The sequence below is a fragment of the Lissotriton helveticus genome, chromosome 6 (genome assembly GCF_964261635.1).
Source record: "Lissotriton helveticus chromosome 6, aLisHel1.1, whole genome shotgun sequence".
Lineage (NCBI taxonomy): Eukaryota > Metazoa > Chordata > Amphibia > Caudata > Salamandridae > Lissotriton > Lissotriton helveticus.
Genome location: NC_136067.1, coordinates 211,571,064 through 211,588,056, shown reverse-complemented (window position 1 = coordinate 211,588,056; position 16,993 = coordinate 211,571,064). Strand labels below are relative to the sequence as shown.

The window sequence follows — 16,993 nt, the reverse complement described above, 5'->3', positions numbered from 1 at the left end:
AAGCAACTGGAACAACAGACCTCTGCCATTCCTGGGATGGCTAAAGAGATTGGAGGAAGAGGTTTCGACAATTGGCCTCTGGAGCCAGATAATGGCCCCACTAAAGATAAAGATCTGCATTCCATTGCCCCATGGCAGACAGGATTGAAATTTAGGGGAAACATCTGTGGGTCAAAGGCAGACCCTTTGAACCACACACAACTTCAAAGATACACTCCAGTATAACAACTTGTAACATACTTCAGGAAGGGAGACATACGCTTGTGGGGACGTGGGACCAGCGAACATGGAACTACATGGAGGACTCTGTTGTGCACAAGGAGAATTACTGCCATTGAAAGGGACCACGCGACCTGTCCTGAATAGTGGCTGGCCTGGACCGACTACCTGCTGCTGTGTGGCACCCTGAAGTGTGCACTCCAAGGGCCTGTACTTCAGGAGGTCTCAGGGACATCAAAGATTGCCTGAAAGGGACGCACACCATCTACCTGTGACACCTGAATTGTGGTGCCCTCTCAAGTGGCCACATCGTCTTTTGGATTCCAATTGATAGAACAGCATAGGTGTGGAACTAAGAATTGTTCCTGTAGATCAGATTGCTTTGTGCGGAGCCCGAAACTCTGGCAAAGATCTAAGGCATGTGGTTCTCCATCGTGGGGACCTTGGCACGCATAAGCATCTTGTTGGTGGTGAGCAGATTTACTAGTTGCGGGACGCAGTAAGGCCCTGTTCGTCTATCGTGCCACATGTCTCTTGTCTGACACGCCTCCTGCATGCTCATTGCGTGCAGTGTCCAATTCAAAGGTTGCGACCCTCGGAGGTGGGGGTGTAACCGTAGTTTTGCTCCATTCTACCAAGAGAGGCATTGCTGAACTTGCGCCAGTATGTGTGTGACCGGAGCTGTCTGGTACAACCAATATCGACGTGCACTGGACATTGTGCCTCATTTCCAGTGAGGTACGGAATTTGCAACTGTTCGATGTGTGCGACTGGAATAGTCTGCTGCTACCCGTATCATCGCACACCTAACATTGTGCCCTTATTGTCTGGGTGTGACTTTGATCAATGTGCACCTGACAGAGTGCCTTCTCCTTACGAGAACTCCTCCCATTTCATTCTTCCTTTATATACTGTTCCCTTACTTGGTACTCAGCGCAGCTGACCAACTACTCTCTCCTCAGCCGGCCTTCCCCGATGACACCATGTTGCCAGGGAGTATTGCCGGACTCTGGGCTGGGCCTGGGTGGTGAGAGTGACTGAATGGGCTGGAGGAACACATCTTCGAATGATCAGAAGTGGGTCAAGTGATTGCATGACCCCTTTGTGCTTCACAGAACTGCGCTGGTGCCGGAAGGCCTTTGGGGACCCCTTTGGTGTAATCGTCTGTTGCCTTCAGCCTTTGTCTGCTCCGCATCCTGTGGGGGAACTGCTCGAGTGACTGCCAAGCCTGGGTTGCCTCCTGATTATCCTTGCTGCTCCATCGCCTTTCCTTTGACTAAGAGTGAAATTAGCTGCCTGCGCTCCAGTGCCCGGGGATGGGTGGGGCACAGGGTGTCTCCAATCTGTGGGCGTAGGATAGTCTGGGTAGGGTGGAGGGAAGCTTGGGGTCATGGGGTCAGCAGTGTGTAACCAGTTGACCTTCTGGGTTTCAGTGCACCGCATTAGGGTGCCGACTGTGAAAGTATGCGAACGCTTCCATACAGTATGCGAACGCTATCCATTGCACCACGTAACGGTGCGGAGTGAGTGTTTGTGGAAGTGACAGTAGGGAACCGCCTGTGATTCATGATGCTGGGCGGCGGTTAGCCTGATACGTTTATTTCTTGCCAGAATAGCAGTAGGTTTGACTTTGGGTTTACCCGCTCAGACTGCGTTGCTGCTAAAAAGTATTATAAATTGTTGTATGTACATATTTCTAGTATCGTTGTGAACCAGGGTGCACCCTATAGATGTGTGGTAATAAATTAGAAGAATTGCTAGGGTGAGCCTGGGGTGGACAAAGTGCTGCATCACATAAAGGTGCTTGGAGGGTTGCTTATTAGGAACTTTCCCAAGTGTGCACATTACTGATGCCATTTGAACACAGCTGGGCATAGTATTGCTTGTAATAATTCCAAAGGTGATTTATGCCTTTATGGTAGGCCTGACTGCTCAGTGCCAAGCTACCTATGGGTGAGCGCTAGTTATCCAGTGTGTGTAATCACCCTTAAGTGCGCTAGCCTTACGGCTAGAGCAGTCAACCTAGGAGCTGGGAAACCAGGTTCGAGTCTCGGCAACGACGTTCAACATCCTGTGATTCTGTGCAAATCACTTAATCTCCCCGTGCCTAACAAAAATGGATGTGTCCTCATGTAAAGAAACTGGTGCTCTTGTAAAGCGCTCTTATACCCGATGTCTCGGGTCTAGTTCGCACTATATAAAACTCTAAATAAAAAAAATAAAAAACCCTGATGGGAGTGGTAGGTTCTGCCTGGCTGGGTTGCTGAATCAGGCAACTTTAACATTCATTACCCAAACAATTTCTTTAAGGTACAAACCGATGCACTTGCATCAAAGTTGGTGTTTTATGTCTACAAAAACCATCCTAAATCACACACTTTCGCTTCAAAAGACTTATGTGCATCAAGACTCATAGCTCTTCTGGAAAATGTATTGCAACAGCTTCTTAAAGCATCATGAAGCTATCGGAACTTCTTAGTTTATTCATGACAGAAAACATAAGAGAGGGTCCACGTTTGACTGAATGTTATTTTTACTGCCAAACCCGTCACTTCTTCAGTTATCTAGTACCATTGGCTAAAATGTTTCAACCAGATTTGTGAAGTTACAATCTCTCATTTCTTACACTCCTGTAACATTTTCTACCAATCACCCAAAAGAGAAATATAGTGGCTTTCAGGTCAAGAAATATTTACATACTTTAAAATAGCAAATGTATATGATTCCTGTAAAAAGTGTTTGGCCAGTGTGAGAGGATGCAAAATTTGTGATTTGACAATATATGCCTTGGCACGTATATAACTAAAGAGTGAACAATCTAGTTTCAATTCATTTCGGTAAGACCTTCAGAACCTTCATTCAAATGGCTGACAAGCCATATTACGTACACGGCATCTTTCCTCATTGTGTGTTTCCATTGTTGTGGATTAAAATAGGACAACTGGAGACTAGTCATGCTGATAATTCCAGTCCACCAGGAGAGGGGAAGTTAATCAATGGATTGCTATAATCTTTAGCATAAATGTTTACTATTTTCAATGCTTCAAAAGGAAACTGTATTTCGTTTGTTCTACATATCCCTGAAAAAGAGGAAAATATTGGGGAGAAAGTACTGGACACCATCAAATAATAGAGTGTTGAAAGTAATGAACAGCATCACATGGGAGAGGGTGCTTGGTGGTTATCCTATTCCATGACCTTCAAGATTAACAAACAACATGTGTTTTAATCTTTTATTTTTAAGTCAAATTACATCCTGATTGGTTCATTGGTCGGGGGGGGGGGGGGGGTGGGGGTCAGAGCTCTTTTCAAACAACATCCCCAATCCTTGTCAGGATAAACCACAAAAGTCACTAAATGAACATGTACGTGGACCTCTGTTAGCTTGGAACAAACGGAGTCATTCAATCAATCAATCACAACGGATTTGTTAAGTGCAACATATCACCGTGAGGATCTCCAGGCGCTTGGCAGGGGGGATTCTTCGCTGCTCTTGTTGAAGAGCTAGGTTTTCATTCTCTTCCTGAACTCCAGTAGTGTTGGTGCAGATCGCAGGGGCAAGGGGAGATAATTTCAGAGGGTGAGTTGGGAGAAGAAACAGCTGCCACTTCTGCGGATCAGTTATGCTGAACTTTGAGGTAATGTGTAAAGTATTTATGCATCACATGAACAGTAATTTAGTGAAAACAAAATACAAGACTTTCCAGCCTTCCTTCTCAGACTGCATGGCAGTCGTCTGGCAGCAGGGAAGCCCTTCTGCTGTGTCCAGAGCTCCGGGAGGATACTGAAGAGTGGGTCTAAGGGTCCCAATTGTTTACCTGGTGCCATCTTTAAAGTGTAAGAAGCGTCTAGAGTTTTCTCCTACAGATGGTGTTGGAATTTTAGTCTTCCCTGTCCAGGATGTCTGGGGCACAAGAGGCTAGTGTGAAGTTAATTGTGGGTGGGCTGAAGCAGGGTATTTGAAGTGCAAGTAGGGCTGTGAACAGCTCCGCCCCTCCCATCCTGCCAACACCCAGTCCTCCTTTTATGGGAATGTCTCAAAGAAATACACAAAGGCCAACTATACTTAGTCATGTGACCGAGGAACAGGCTGCAGGCACCAAGGACAAGAAGATGCCAACTTTCTAAAAGTTTACAAAATACAAAGGAACCAATTACGGTTTCACCAAGCTGCACAGCCAAGACTGCTTGAATCCAATGAATCAAATTCATGTATTTTATCTTTTGAGTTGATCATATTATTTCATCTTTACTTTTCAGCTTCATACTTGTCTGCTTATTCAATCCATTTTATCCGAGCAATGCTTAACATCCACATTCACAAAAGCACAGCAGCAAAAGTGGGTTCCACATGCCATGATTTATTGTCACAACCCAATGCATTTCGGGAAAAAAGGTTCCCTTCGTCAGGGGCATCTGGAAATACAAGCACAATAACATATATTTTATATTTTACAAACCCATGTTTGAATAAGCAGACAAGTATAAAGCTGAAAAGTTTGGATGAAATAATATAATAAACTCAAAAGATAAAATACATGAATATGATTCATTGGATTCAAGCAGTCTTGGCTGTGCAGCTTGGTGAAACCGTAATTGGTTTCTTCGTATTTTGTAAATGTTGCAGCGCAGCGCAATGAGACGAAGCGCGAAGCAAGTTTAATGCACGCTGCTAAAGTTTGAATGGAGTACTTTTTGGACTACAGGATGGAGTACAACATAAAGGTGTGCATCTCACCCCCACTTTAAACTTTCTAAAAGTGGCATTTCCAAAAATGTGACTTAAAACCCAACTTCACCATTAAAAAGGGTCTTTAAATTACAATTCCTCAGACACCAAACATGATATTTCTAGCTGGTCCCAAACAAAACCCATCACTTAATAAATGTAATAAGGTAGCCAAATATTATCCTAAGGGAGAAGTAGGACTCACAGTAGTGAAAACCAAGTTTGTGAGTGTTTTCCATTATAAGAACATGTAAAACTGAAAAGTACATGTTACACTTTTTACATACAATGCAACCTCCCCCATGGGCTGTTTAGGGCCTACCCTAAGGGTGACATATGTATTAAAAAGAAGTTTTGGACTTTGAAAAAGATTTATTTTACCATATCAAATTGCAATTTAAAACTGAATACAGGCTTCAATGGGAGGCCGGAGTCAGTTTTTAAAAGGCTACTTAACTGCAGGCACATTAGTAGCATTTAATTTACTGGCTCTGAGTACATATTGCACCACTTTACTAGGGACATATAAGTACATTAAATGTGACAATCAAGTATAGGTAAATGTTACCATGTTTTAAGGAGTGAGCACTCGTACTTCAGCACTGTTTAGTGGTAAAGTGCCCAGAATCCTAAAAGCTAACAAAAACTAATTCAGAAAACAGGAGGGGTGAAGAAAAAAGGCAGACCCAGACATTAGAGAGGGCCAAGTCCAAAACTTCAAGCAATATATACCACTCAGCAACTTAAAGTTGTTGGTACATGTTTTTTTCTCATAATGATGGTGGAAATGCTCTATTGAAAGGCACTAGAAGATCCTCACTTGCCCTATCAAGATGAACCTATTTTACTTGGTTGTAGTTACCTTAGTCAAAGCATTGGATCACAATATTGCTTTGCTAATTAGACTCTAGTGGCTTCCTTTGGAGGTGTGTATTGCTCTTAAAATATAATTGATCTTTAAAACTTTCCACATTGGTCAATCATCTTCCTTGAATGAAAAACTCTCAAAGACAGAGAAAGGATGTGTGAGTTTAATATAAAACAGCCAGCTGACACAACTAGCTCATGCATAGCACACAAACATGGAGCAGAACTTCACTAATTGCTCTGTTTTTGTGTACAGGTACCATTCCTGGTGTGTAGGGTGAAAGTTGTTATCAGGCCCCAGCGGTCCTTTCGGAAGTCATTAAAGACTCATTCAGATATCTTATGAACTGACAGCCTCCCACTTTTCAGTAATAACTTTTCCATCACCCTTAATCTGTTCTTGTTCTTTTTCTATGTTCTACCCCACTTTGATGTTGGAAGCACTGCTGAGATCTAATTTGTATTGCTTTGTCTAGTCCAGGGTAAACGCTGGCAAAACCATAGAGCGAAATTGAAGACAGTCAGGAGGCGAACCACCACATTTTTTGCAATGTCTGCACCAGAGAAGCTATAAGAAAGAGGGCAATAATTAACTCTCAAAAAGGGCAGGGCGGTTGCATATGAGAGGGAACAACCTAAATACATATACTCTCATACAGTGTGAAAAGTTCAATTTAATATGAAGACATTTAAATATCCCACCAACAATAGAGGACAAAGATGGGGGATTTGGTTCTTGAACAAGGACTGATGACAAAAGACTAACATAAGGAGGTTCTTAATTGAAAAAAAAATTAATGAATGCTTGAAACTTCCTTCTTTGGAGCAGGTGTGGACCAGTAACACTATAATAATGTTAGAAGAAAGACATATTTGGAAAATTAAAGTATAGTGTCTTGTTGCGGGAAGCAGAAAGATGGCTCAGATGATCCCTATCTGATTTCAGTATCTCTGTAGGTATCGGCAAGAACATTATGCGCTCTCAATGTCATCTGTAAAAAATTGTCTTGAGTAATCTCTACCCTCAGCAACATGCATACACCAGGTATCATTGCCAGAAAAGGAAATAAAAAAATAAGTGAAGTGGCTTAATAGGATGCTGGGAAGACCAGAAGTCTAGCTATCTTACTGTCTCCGGTCATCACCTGGGCTTCTGCAACCTGAGTTTACCATCACGAGGAAATCTCTTTGGGGAATAGCTGATTAACTGTGTGTTTATACGCCTAAAGGGAAACTTATTGCTGTTCTCTAAGTATGGGTTGATGTAGTCGCGCTTCCTTTGATTACATGAGTGGTGTCATGGAAGGAGGGATTTAGAGAAGAGTGCATGGAATCAGTGATACTAGTGAAAAAGTGTTATCACTGTCGATGTGCAAGAATTGTACAACTTAGATGGAGAATCAAGTTGGTCATTGATTGGCATGGCTTTCATTTTCATAGGACAGTCAGCTGGCACCAGGCAGGTTGCAACCACTTTGTCACCTGGTCTTTGAAAGAAAGACTAGCCTCAACAAAGAGCCCAACTACCCTTGCACAAAGAGGAGTCATGTATGTCCTTGTCTGCAAGCAATGGTTAAATATGGTTTTGGCATGTGCTGCCATTTATAAAAATAAACTCATCCTAGGCTTGGACATAACCCTAGACCTTGACTTAATGCACACAACCCCATGTTATATTTTATGACTGGTAGGGCAAGAAAGGATATGTGAAGGACATTTGCTATGATGACTGTAGATGAGGGAAAGTATATTTCAGCAACATCTGATGTGACAATGCCATCATCATTAAGAAGGATACGTCAACCAGGACCCCACACATTTACTGAGGAGGAAAATTGATGAATCAGAAAATTGATAAATCGGATTAAATGGGTGTCTGGCATCTGCTGGAATCTCTTGCCATTTAAGAACACCTGATAGGTCAGATCCTTTTATTGGCTAGTTTAATGGACAATAATCTGCCACCCCTTTGACAGTCTTTGCTACTACCATAGCAAAAAGTACTTTTCCGCTGCATCAAAATCTTAAATATTGCATGCTGGATATAAGAGGATAAAACTGAACCAAATGACTCCTTTGAGGATTTAGTACCTGAAAATTGACCAGTGTAAGGCAAAAGGAGAACTTGATTTTAAATATCAAAACTTCAATATCCTAATCCAAAGCCAGTGTTATGATTGTGGAGGTGTTTTTGTGGGAAAGAAGAGGTAAAAACTGGACCAATAATACTACATTTGCTCCAAATAGTTCTCAATCCATGAAGATTGCTAGAAACCGTCATGCCTACCACCATCTTGCTTATTTTCCAGTATTGATGAGAACTATAGTTTGAAATTCGTATCAGGCCAGCTTAACCTAATAAATATGTTTTCTATGTCTTTCAGATGGCCATATTTGTCAGTGTTGGATTCCTGAGCGCATGGACTCCGTATGCAGTGGTCAGTTTGTGGTCGATATTTCAATCCAGCGAGTACATCCCCCCTGTTGTTGCGCTGCTGCCATGCCTGTTCGCCAAGTCGTCAACGGCGTATAACCCATTTATTTACTACATGTTCAGCAAGGCTTTCAGGCAAGAAATTAAACAGCTCCAATGTTGTTGTGGGTGGCGAATTCATTTTTCCCACTCTGAGAACTTGACAGGGAATCCTCCTGCCTCCGTGATATGGGCCGGAAGGGACACCGTACAGATTTCGTCAGCTGAAAAATCGAACATTCGGAATGCCACAGTGACATCTTCGCAATGAGGGACCCATTAAATTAAATGAACGAAATTAACCGCCAATGAATGTGTGATATGTATTTACTTGTGTACTCACTAGGGCAAGTGTAAAATCACATGCACACTCACAGATGCGTGAGAAGAGAAATCTTTCTTTACTACTCGTACTGCCTGCTGGTCTATACAATAGACAGAATGATGGATACATGAAGAAGATCAAACGTGAAAGGGCATACAGGTATATAGACAGCTAAATATCCATATGACATGCCCATATTGTAATGATAAAATCTTTCTAATAGCCATGAAAAAGTAATTTTGTCATTACTCACCAGTCTGAGCCGTCTATTATAATTACATTCTCCTAATGCATACATTAAGCAAGCATTGGCAAAAACAATAGGCCTGGCCAACATCCCTTTGGCTTGTTTTTTTTTCCTCAAGGTTTTTGCAAAACTTAATTTTATAGGAGCTGCCAGGTCCTCGCAAATATAAAAATAAATATTGGCTAAAAGCAAAAATATTTTTTGGCCTCAGAAAACTTTGCCATAGCAGTCCTGATAGTGAGGGGAACGACTTTGTATGGATATGCTCTTTGGAAGCAGCAGAATGCCATCACTCACAGTAAAGTTAGCCAATGACTGAAGGGGGCTGACCAGCTGCTCTATGCGGTACTGGGCACAACAAAAACTATGAATGACACAACAGCCCTATGGACGAGGAGGGCTGTTTGACAGCTCCTTAAATAAATATATTACATACAATTTTGACAGAAAAAAATAAAAAGTCTTGGCTAAGGCGAGATCAGAGAAAACAGCCAATTCTGCATATTTTGTGAACCCAGGGCCAGCTTTTGGAACGGGCGCTCTGGGCCCAGGTGCCAATCTTCAGAGGGGCGCAAGAAGTTGTGTGCATACAGCAGCTTCCCTCTCACTTTGCTTCAGCCATGTCCCTGCGTGCTCCTTTCTCCATCAGATTTGCAAGTTAAAAAATTGTTTTCCCTTTAACGTCCTGCAGTAGAGGACGTTTGTGACACCCCATTAGCCCTTTCTCCCCTCCATCTCACTCCTGCTGACACAGATCAACAACACCCTCATCAGTGTGACATAGGTAAGCTGTGAGTGATTTAGGTAAGCTGTGGGTGATTTAGGTAAGCTGTGGGTGATTTAGGTAAGCTGTGGCTGATTTAGGTAAACTGTGAGTGATTTAGGTGAGCTGTGTGTGATTTAGGTAAGCTGTGGAGTATTTAGGTAAGCTGTGGGTGATTTAGGTGAGCTGTGTGTGATTTAGGTAAGCTGTGTGTGATTTAGGTAAGCTGTGTGTGATTTAGGTAAGCTGTGTGTGATTTAGGTACGCTGTGGGTGATTTAGGTAAGCTGTGTGTGATTTAGGTAAGCTGTGTGTGATTTAGGTAAGCTGTGTGTGATTTAGGTACGCTGTGGGTGATTTAGGTAAACTGTGAGAGAACCTGAGAATTTGAGTTCAGAGGTCATTCACCGCTCAGCCATGGACTGACCGGCGAACACAAAAGGGGGCCCCCCTGCGGCCTCAATGTATTCACTAGCATCAGCAAGAATGCCAAATTTCTCTCCGACCGGGCACTATCCTAGCATAGGCTGGCTCTGTGTGAACCTTAGCATATCCACAAGGAACTCAGGGGCATATTTACAAAAGAAGTGACAGAGTGTGGCGTTAGTCTTGTTGGCTTAACGCCATACTCTGGCACTTCTGAAACGCAAGGCTGCACTGTATTTACAAGAATACGGTGCAGCCCTGCGTTTCTCCCTGTGCTTTTTCTAAATTTAGGAGTCTAGGCCCAACGCAGGCCCCCTTGCACCATAGTGCAAGGGTGCCTATGTTGAGGTGAAGGATTGTTTATGAGCAGGAAGGTGTCCCTTCCTGCACATAAACAATCTGAAATGGTGTTTTGTAACTTCTATGTGTATCTTTGCACAGCACACATAGAAGTTGCAAATCGTCATTTTTTTAAATGATTGTTTATGTGCAGGAAGGGACACCTTCCTGCACTAACAATCAATGGCGTATTACTGTTTCCATGTGTGCTGCATAATGCAGCACACATAGAAACAGCAAAAATGCCCCATATTTACACCACCCTTGTAAATATGGAGCAGCATCAAGATCAATGGGTGTTGCGGTGGAAGGCCCACAGCAACACCCATTTGCTCGCTTCTTCCACGCTAAGTATAGCATGAAAGGGACCCTTATTTACAAGGTCTTGTAAATGAGGCGAAGCCCATATCGGCACAGGAACGTCTCTAAAAGTGACGTCCCTGTGGCGGCAGGGGCTTGTGAATATGCCCCTCATTTTCTTAGGCGTTTGTTGTAAAGTTTTCCATGTGACACACTAAATTAAAAAAAATAATTGTATAGCTTTCTGCAGTGCATTATTTATTTAGTTAGTTACATTTTGCGTTTCTCACACCCCCTTACCAACTATATGGGGGTTCGGGTTCCTTACAACAAATGAGCTGTGGGAACATCAGAGTAAAATTTAAAAATATTCACAGCCAGTAGAAAAACAGGAAAACAGTCAACTATTATACATTTTATGTATTAATGTTTGATTACATGCTTTAAAAAAATCAAAGATTACTCAAATGTATTTATGTTGAAATTTGCTATATGCTCACCACAAACGATGCGTTTTTTCCTAGAGGGCAATCAAAAGGTAGCGGCCACATAAGGCAGGCAAAGCTGACCCAGCAGGAGCGAAAAAACAGAGAAATGACTACTAGCTCCAGTGCCTGTAATAGGAACTTACTATCTCAGAGTTTCGGTTTATTAAGGAAAAGTGTTAGTATTCACCCATTAAAAGCATTACACCTCTGCTGAGAAGTGGTGGCCCACTCCTTTTCAAAGTGAAGCAGTGCAGGTCATAGTACCTGCACATGTAAAGGACTCAGTGCAGCTCAGAAGAGAACTGTTGAGCTTTGTGGTCCTGGAATTGAAGAATAGTGAACTGAATGATCATTAATGTCACTAATGGCCGAGAGACTGAGGTCGACAAAATAGTTTTCGGTTTGCAATGGCTTCAATTGCTGCTTTTAACCACGGGCGTCTGGTAACCTTTGAAAGTACTGGGGCGAGCATAGTGCACCAGTGCTACCCAAAAAACTAAAAAAAGCAGCACTCCCTCCAAAACCCCATAACAAAACACCCCCTCCATCAAAAAGACCATAAAAAACCACCCCTCTCTCCAAAATCCCCCCAAAAAACTGTTAACATTTAAAATAAATAAAATTTAAATAAATGGCACTTAGCCATTGCTGCATATCCCCCTCAGTGTTCTTAAACAGCAGTCTGCTTTTAAGCTACCCTTACCAATCCAGCCACTGCTCTCATGCTATTAACCAGCATGGGAGAAGCACCAGAATTGGATGGAGCGGGTTGGCCGGAAGCTCCTACAAGTCCTGGAGGCCAGTGCTTGATCTCCACCCCGAGGTCTGAGACAGGTTGGAATGGACAGTGTGCATGTCAAGCTGGCCATCACAAGAAAGCTGGCCAAACTGACATGCGCACTTTAGAGCGTCTGGCTAGCCACTTGCTTCAGTTCTCCATGGTGCCAAACAGTAGCAGAGGAAATGCCACGCATGTCTCTTGGCTCGGGGGCACTGCAGCGTGCACATTGATAAAAAATAAAATGGCAATGAAATAATTTAATTGGCATTTTATGTTTTCACACGCAGCTCACAGGAGTTTGGGGTGTGACACTTCCCCACAAACTGAAGCTTCTATTAACAGAGGCAAAGGAGAACTAGACTGGAAGCAAAATCTGCCATTTGAACACACCCCATACTTTTACCTGGAAAGGAGCGGACTGAAATTGTATGCTTGGCGGGAGCCAGCAATGGGACTGTAAGAAATAACATGTTTATTGCAGAAAAATCCCCCCCGACGTTTGCATTTATAAAATATTTACATTTTCATTATGTTTGCTAGGACTCTCAATTTTACCAGACTCACTGTCATTAAAGTCTGAACTTTTTAAGAGAGACCGTGAAGAAGGCTATCACAGTTCATGATGTGACAAGTCTCTTAGTCTACTCCAGAGGCTCTTAACCGAGGGGTCCGCAACACCTACTCAGAGGTCCCTGACAGTTTTACTAATTTAAATAATACTTAAATTAATTAATTAAAATTAATAAAGTATATACAAATAGAGAACCTACACTGAACATTTGAAAACCTCTTTATTTGATTGTGAATTAACCAGCATATTCAAATATTTGAGCATTTCTTTGGTGTATACCTTTTTTGTATTTTTCTGCATTGTTCTGAGGTCCAAATAATAGAAAATGCTTGGGTTGAGGGTTACTGGCTTCCTATAATGACTCAGTGGTCGTCCTCGGATTACAGAAATGTTCCAGTGGGGGTCCACAGGTGTCAATAGGATAAGAACTGCTGCTCGACACAAAATGCTGACAATGTATTGGTATATCGCACGGAAACTCTTTAAAAAGAGATGTAACAATAATTGTTAGATCTACCTATAATAATTCATATGGGTCATATACGGACAGTGAACTATGTTATTAGATTTCTGTATTCCTTACCATTGTTGAAACCTTTTGATTTATGGTCATTGGAAAGGCACTGTCAGGACTGCTAAGCAAAAAGGGTAAAGTTTTGTTCAAATAGATTTTTCAAGTATTCACAGTAATGACATATGATAAATTGTTTAACATAATGTGTTTTTATTTTCTTTGTTTATTCAGAAAAGTGAATATTACTCTACAGAATTTATCTTGCAGAAGTAGATACGAGTTTGAGCACCATTGGGAGACTGTTTAGCTTCTGCTCCTGGAACTACTTTTACCACCTCTGAGACCAGGGATTACAAAGGCAGTACCAGGGGTGCAAGGGAAAAGCAAGGGTCACAGCTGGGACCCCTGTAGACCCATAACCTACGCACATAGATACAGTAGGTTTCCAAGTCAGAGCTCACCTAAAGTGGTAAATGGCTGTTTCCACTATAGGAACTAAGTTTTGTGTCATTTAATACCCGATCGCATCACAGACCATCCTCCATGAAGACTCTACATAGCCCATTCCCTACATACAGTAAAGAAATTCCCGGGCCGAATCCTTATATACAGTAAAGAAATTCCCGGACTCGAAGGTTACCAGATGGCTACATTTATGTTAAAAGCTAACTGGTATTTGAGATACAGATCACAGGAAACTGTTTTTGCCCTTTAATGCAAGACGTTTTTGATACAAAATGACATGATGGGTCTTTATAGACTGATGGACTACATTAAACAAAAAGCACATGTGAATCAGATGGATGAAAGACCTTCATATCGATACAAGACAGGGTAGCATGTCAATAAAACCATTGTAAAAATGCTTCTTTTCTTTTAGTGTGTGAATTCAGTAATTCAAAGTCAATATTTATTGATTTGTTTAATATTGATTTTCCTTTTTCATTCATTTTCTGCTTATCCACATGCCGCCGTGGTCCTAACGGCAGATTTCCAGACACAGTTATTTGTTCCAGATAAACCCTGTTGCTGATTTGTACCCTGTGGTAACATGAATGCAACACCTGTGTGTTTCACATTAGCTCTCCTGCTGGAAGTGGAGTACCCCCAACAAATTTTACTCTTAAATCAACAAAGCAATGTAAACATGTTAGGTCACTTTCTTGCCTCAGTTTTAGCGTTTTTCATTTAAACTCCGTTTTGCTGAGATTCTTTTAATCAAGTCAAGTCAAGTAAAAAAAGTCTTTATTTCGATATTTCATCATAAAAGACATACTACACAAATCAACCATATAAAAACAGTCCCAGCCCCTAAAAACAATCATTTAGATATGGGTTCATTATCCTACAGAGCAAATTCGCTAATATGAAAGTGATTGTGTACTATGTTTAAAACAATAAATTAATATGCATTAAGAACAGGATACAATAGCATTAAATCACAATATACAAGACTTCATGTATGATAAAAACCAGTATAAAAATGACATTTATGGAACAGTATAGCATTCCCCATACGTCGGACCTGTACCCGATCAGGCAGATTAAGGAGCATTTAGTAGGGAATTAATCAACCTTGACCGCAAGATCCAGGCCCAACTAGTAAATTTAGCAACCCCAATTACCACCAATAGTGAGGTGTCGGACTTCAGAATTCTACTAGCTGTCTTCGCCGAACGTGTACCCAGTGCCCTACAAACTGGGCGTAACCACTTATGTCTTGGGGCATGGTACACAGGGCAAGCGAAGAGAAAGCGGTCAACTGTTTCTGCCAACTCTATACAAAATGGGCAGTATCCATTGCCACTGTTGGCCCAAGACTTTGTTAAACCCCGTAGAGGTAGTGTGCCAACCCTAAGCTGATGGAACAGCTTGCGATCCCGAGGCCTGGTAATAGTAATCCAGTAATCTTCAAGGAGACAGACGTCCTTCACAGACACAAATGATGCCGTCAGTGAGCCACCTGTCAATGAAGCATGTCTTTTAGAAACAGCCCATCCCCAGTACAGATCTCTCAACAATTTTTTCGGGGGAAAAGTAACTGTATCCGGGTTTGACCAGAGCTCCCCAACCCCATATCTATCAGTGTTGTTCTGAGGTCAATTAACCAACCTATCCTGTAGGAACCCCGGAGATTTCTGACTTCTAACATGGCTTTAGCATAAAGGGATAATTCAGGCGTAGTCCACAGGTGCCGCCAAAACGCCAGTGGTCTATAGCGCGCAACATCCTCAACCGGTTGGCACCCTAGGTCGTAAAGTAGGGGGATACGGGGTGTAGACTGCAGAAGACCCGCAGCTGCCCTGAGGAATTTATTTTGGACCACTTTAAGGGGATCCAGATTACTATAAGCCCAGAGCTCTGCACCATACAACACAGCTGGAAAGATTTTGGAGCCATAGATCTTCATAAGGGGGGTCATGGGTTTTGTTAGGGAGCATCTATGTTCTTTAAGGAGGGCTCCTCCTAATTGAGCATGCTTTAGAGTAAGAAGGTCTATCTGGGGTTTCCAGCTTAGATTATCACTAAAAGAGACACCCAGATAAGTGAAGACCGATGTCTGTTCAAGGGTAGCCCCTCCCATTGTGACCCTGGCTTTAATTTGGCTCCTTCCTGGAGAACCATGAACTTGGTCTTGCCCACATTAACCTCTAGCTCATGCTCGCGGCAAAACAGCTCAAACCGAGACAGGGCTAACTGAAGCCCCAGCCTCGTTTTGGATATTAAAAGCGTGTCGTCTGCAAACATGAGCAGAGGGATTTTCATGCTAGCCAGGGAAGGTGCATCTGTAGGGTGGTTTATAAAGTATTTTAAGACCCCATTAATAAATAAGGAAAACAAAGTAGGGGCCAATACACACCCTTGTCGGACGCCCTTTGAAACCTCAAATCTGGCAGTCACCTCACCTGGCTTGCCCCAGCGAACCTGTGCATACGTGTGGGCATGTAGGTTTACCAGAAGCCTCACCAATTCTATTGGCATACCCAATTTTAATAGACATTCCCATAACTTTACCCTTGGCACCAGGTCGAATTAGGCCCTTAGGCACCTTAGGTCCACAAAGGCCGCATATAGCTTACCACCCCCAATGAAAACTACCTTCCAATAAAGCAACACAAACCTAAAGGCCTGGTTCAGGGTCCCTACATGGGTCCGAAAGCCCGCCTATTGGGGTGTTAAGATATCAAAATCAAGCATCCAGGACTGAATGAGTCCCAAAACTAGACGGGCCATGATTTTTTTGTACCGCGTCTATTAAGCTGATCGTTTGATAATTGGACGGGGCTGAGCGATCACCCTTCTTGTATATCGGCAAAATCTCAGCCCCGAGCCAAGAATCGGGCCATTTGCGCGCCATTTGCAAGATGGTTAAGTAGGGGACCCACAGATCCTGGTCTTGTAAAAACAGGTCCGCCGGAAAGCAGTTAGGGCCCGGGGCTTTGCCACACGGGATAGATTTCATCACAGACATTACCTCTGAGTGTGTAAATGTTAGGTGTTCATCAGGATTTGGGAGGGGCAGAACCACTGCAGCCCTAATATTAGTCTTAAACTGATTTTCAAAAAAGCTGACCCGCTGTTGAGGTTCCACATGAGCAGACCTAGGCCGCTCGTCAGGGCAATTGCCCCATTTAAGATGATGCCAAAACTGCGTCATGTTCCTGCCATCGCATGCCTCTGTAAGGACCCTCCAGCGGTCCTCATCCCAGGTTTTTTTGGCATTTTTTCAGTGCTACTTTATAGGTTGCTCTACAGGTTTGAATAGATCCTGGTACTCTAGATTTAATTGCGATAATTAGTTCACGGTGAGCTTGGCTACACTCATGATGAAGCCAGGAGACATTCCTCTGTGTTACCTTTTTACCATGGTTTGAGATACTCTTAATAAATAATTTTTTAAGCCCCTGGAATAACTCACTATGGGCACTAGGAATTCTAGCCTTAATCAATT

At 42.6% G+C, this 16,993-nt stretch overlaps 1 protein-coding gene across 1 annotated transcript in view; it reads left to right on the top strand.

The window, feature by feature from the left end:
* The window catches only part of LOC144762433 (opsin-5-like), a 330,284-nt gene extending 321,484 nt beyond the window's left edge, over positions 1-8,800 (top strand). The window contains exon 4 of the mRNA XM_078647613.1: positions 8,200-8,800. Within this exon, the coding sequence (XP_078503739.1) occupies positions 8,200-8,559 (360 nt within the window). The 3' untranslated portion in view covers positions 8,560-8,800. The remainder of the gene's footprint in view (positions 1-8,199) is intronic.
* Positions 8,801-16,993: the final 8,193 nt, after the last annotated feature.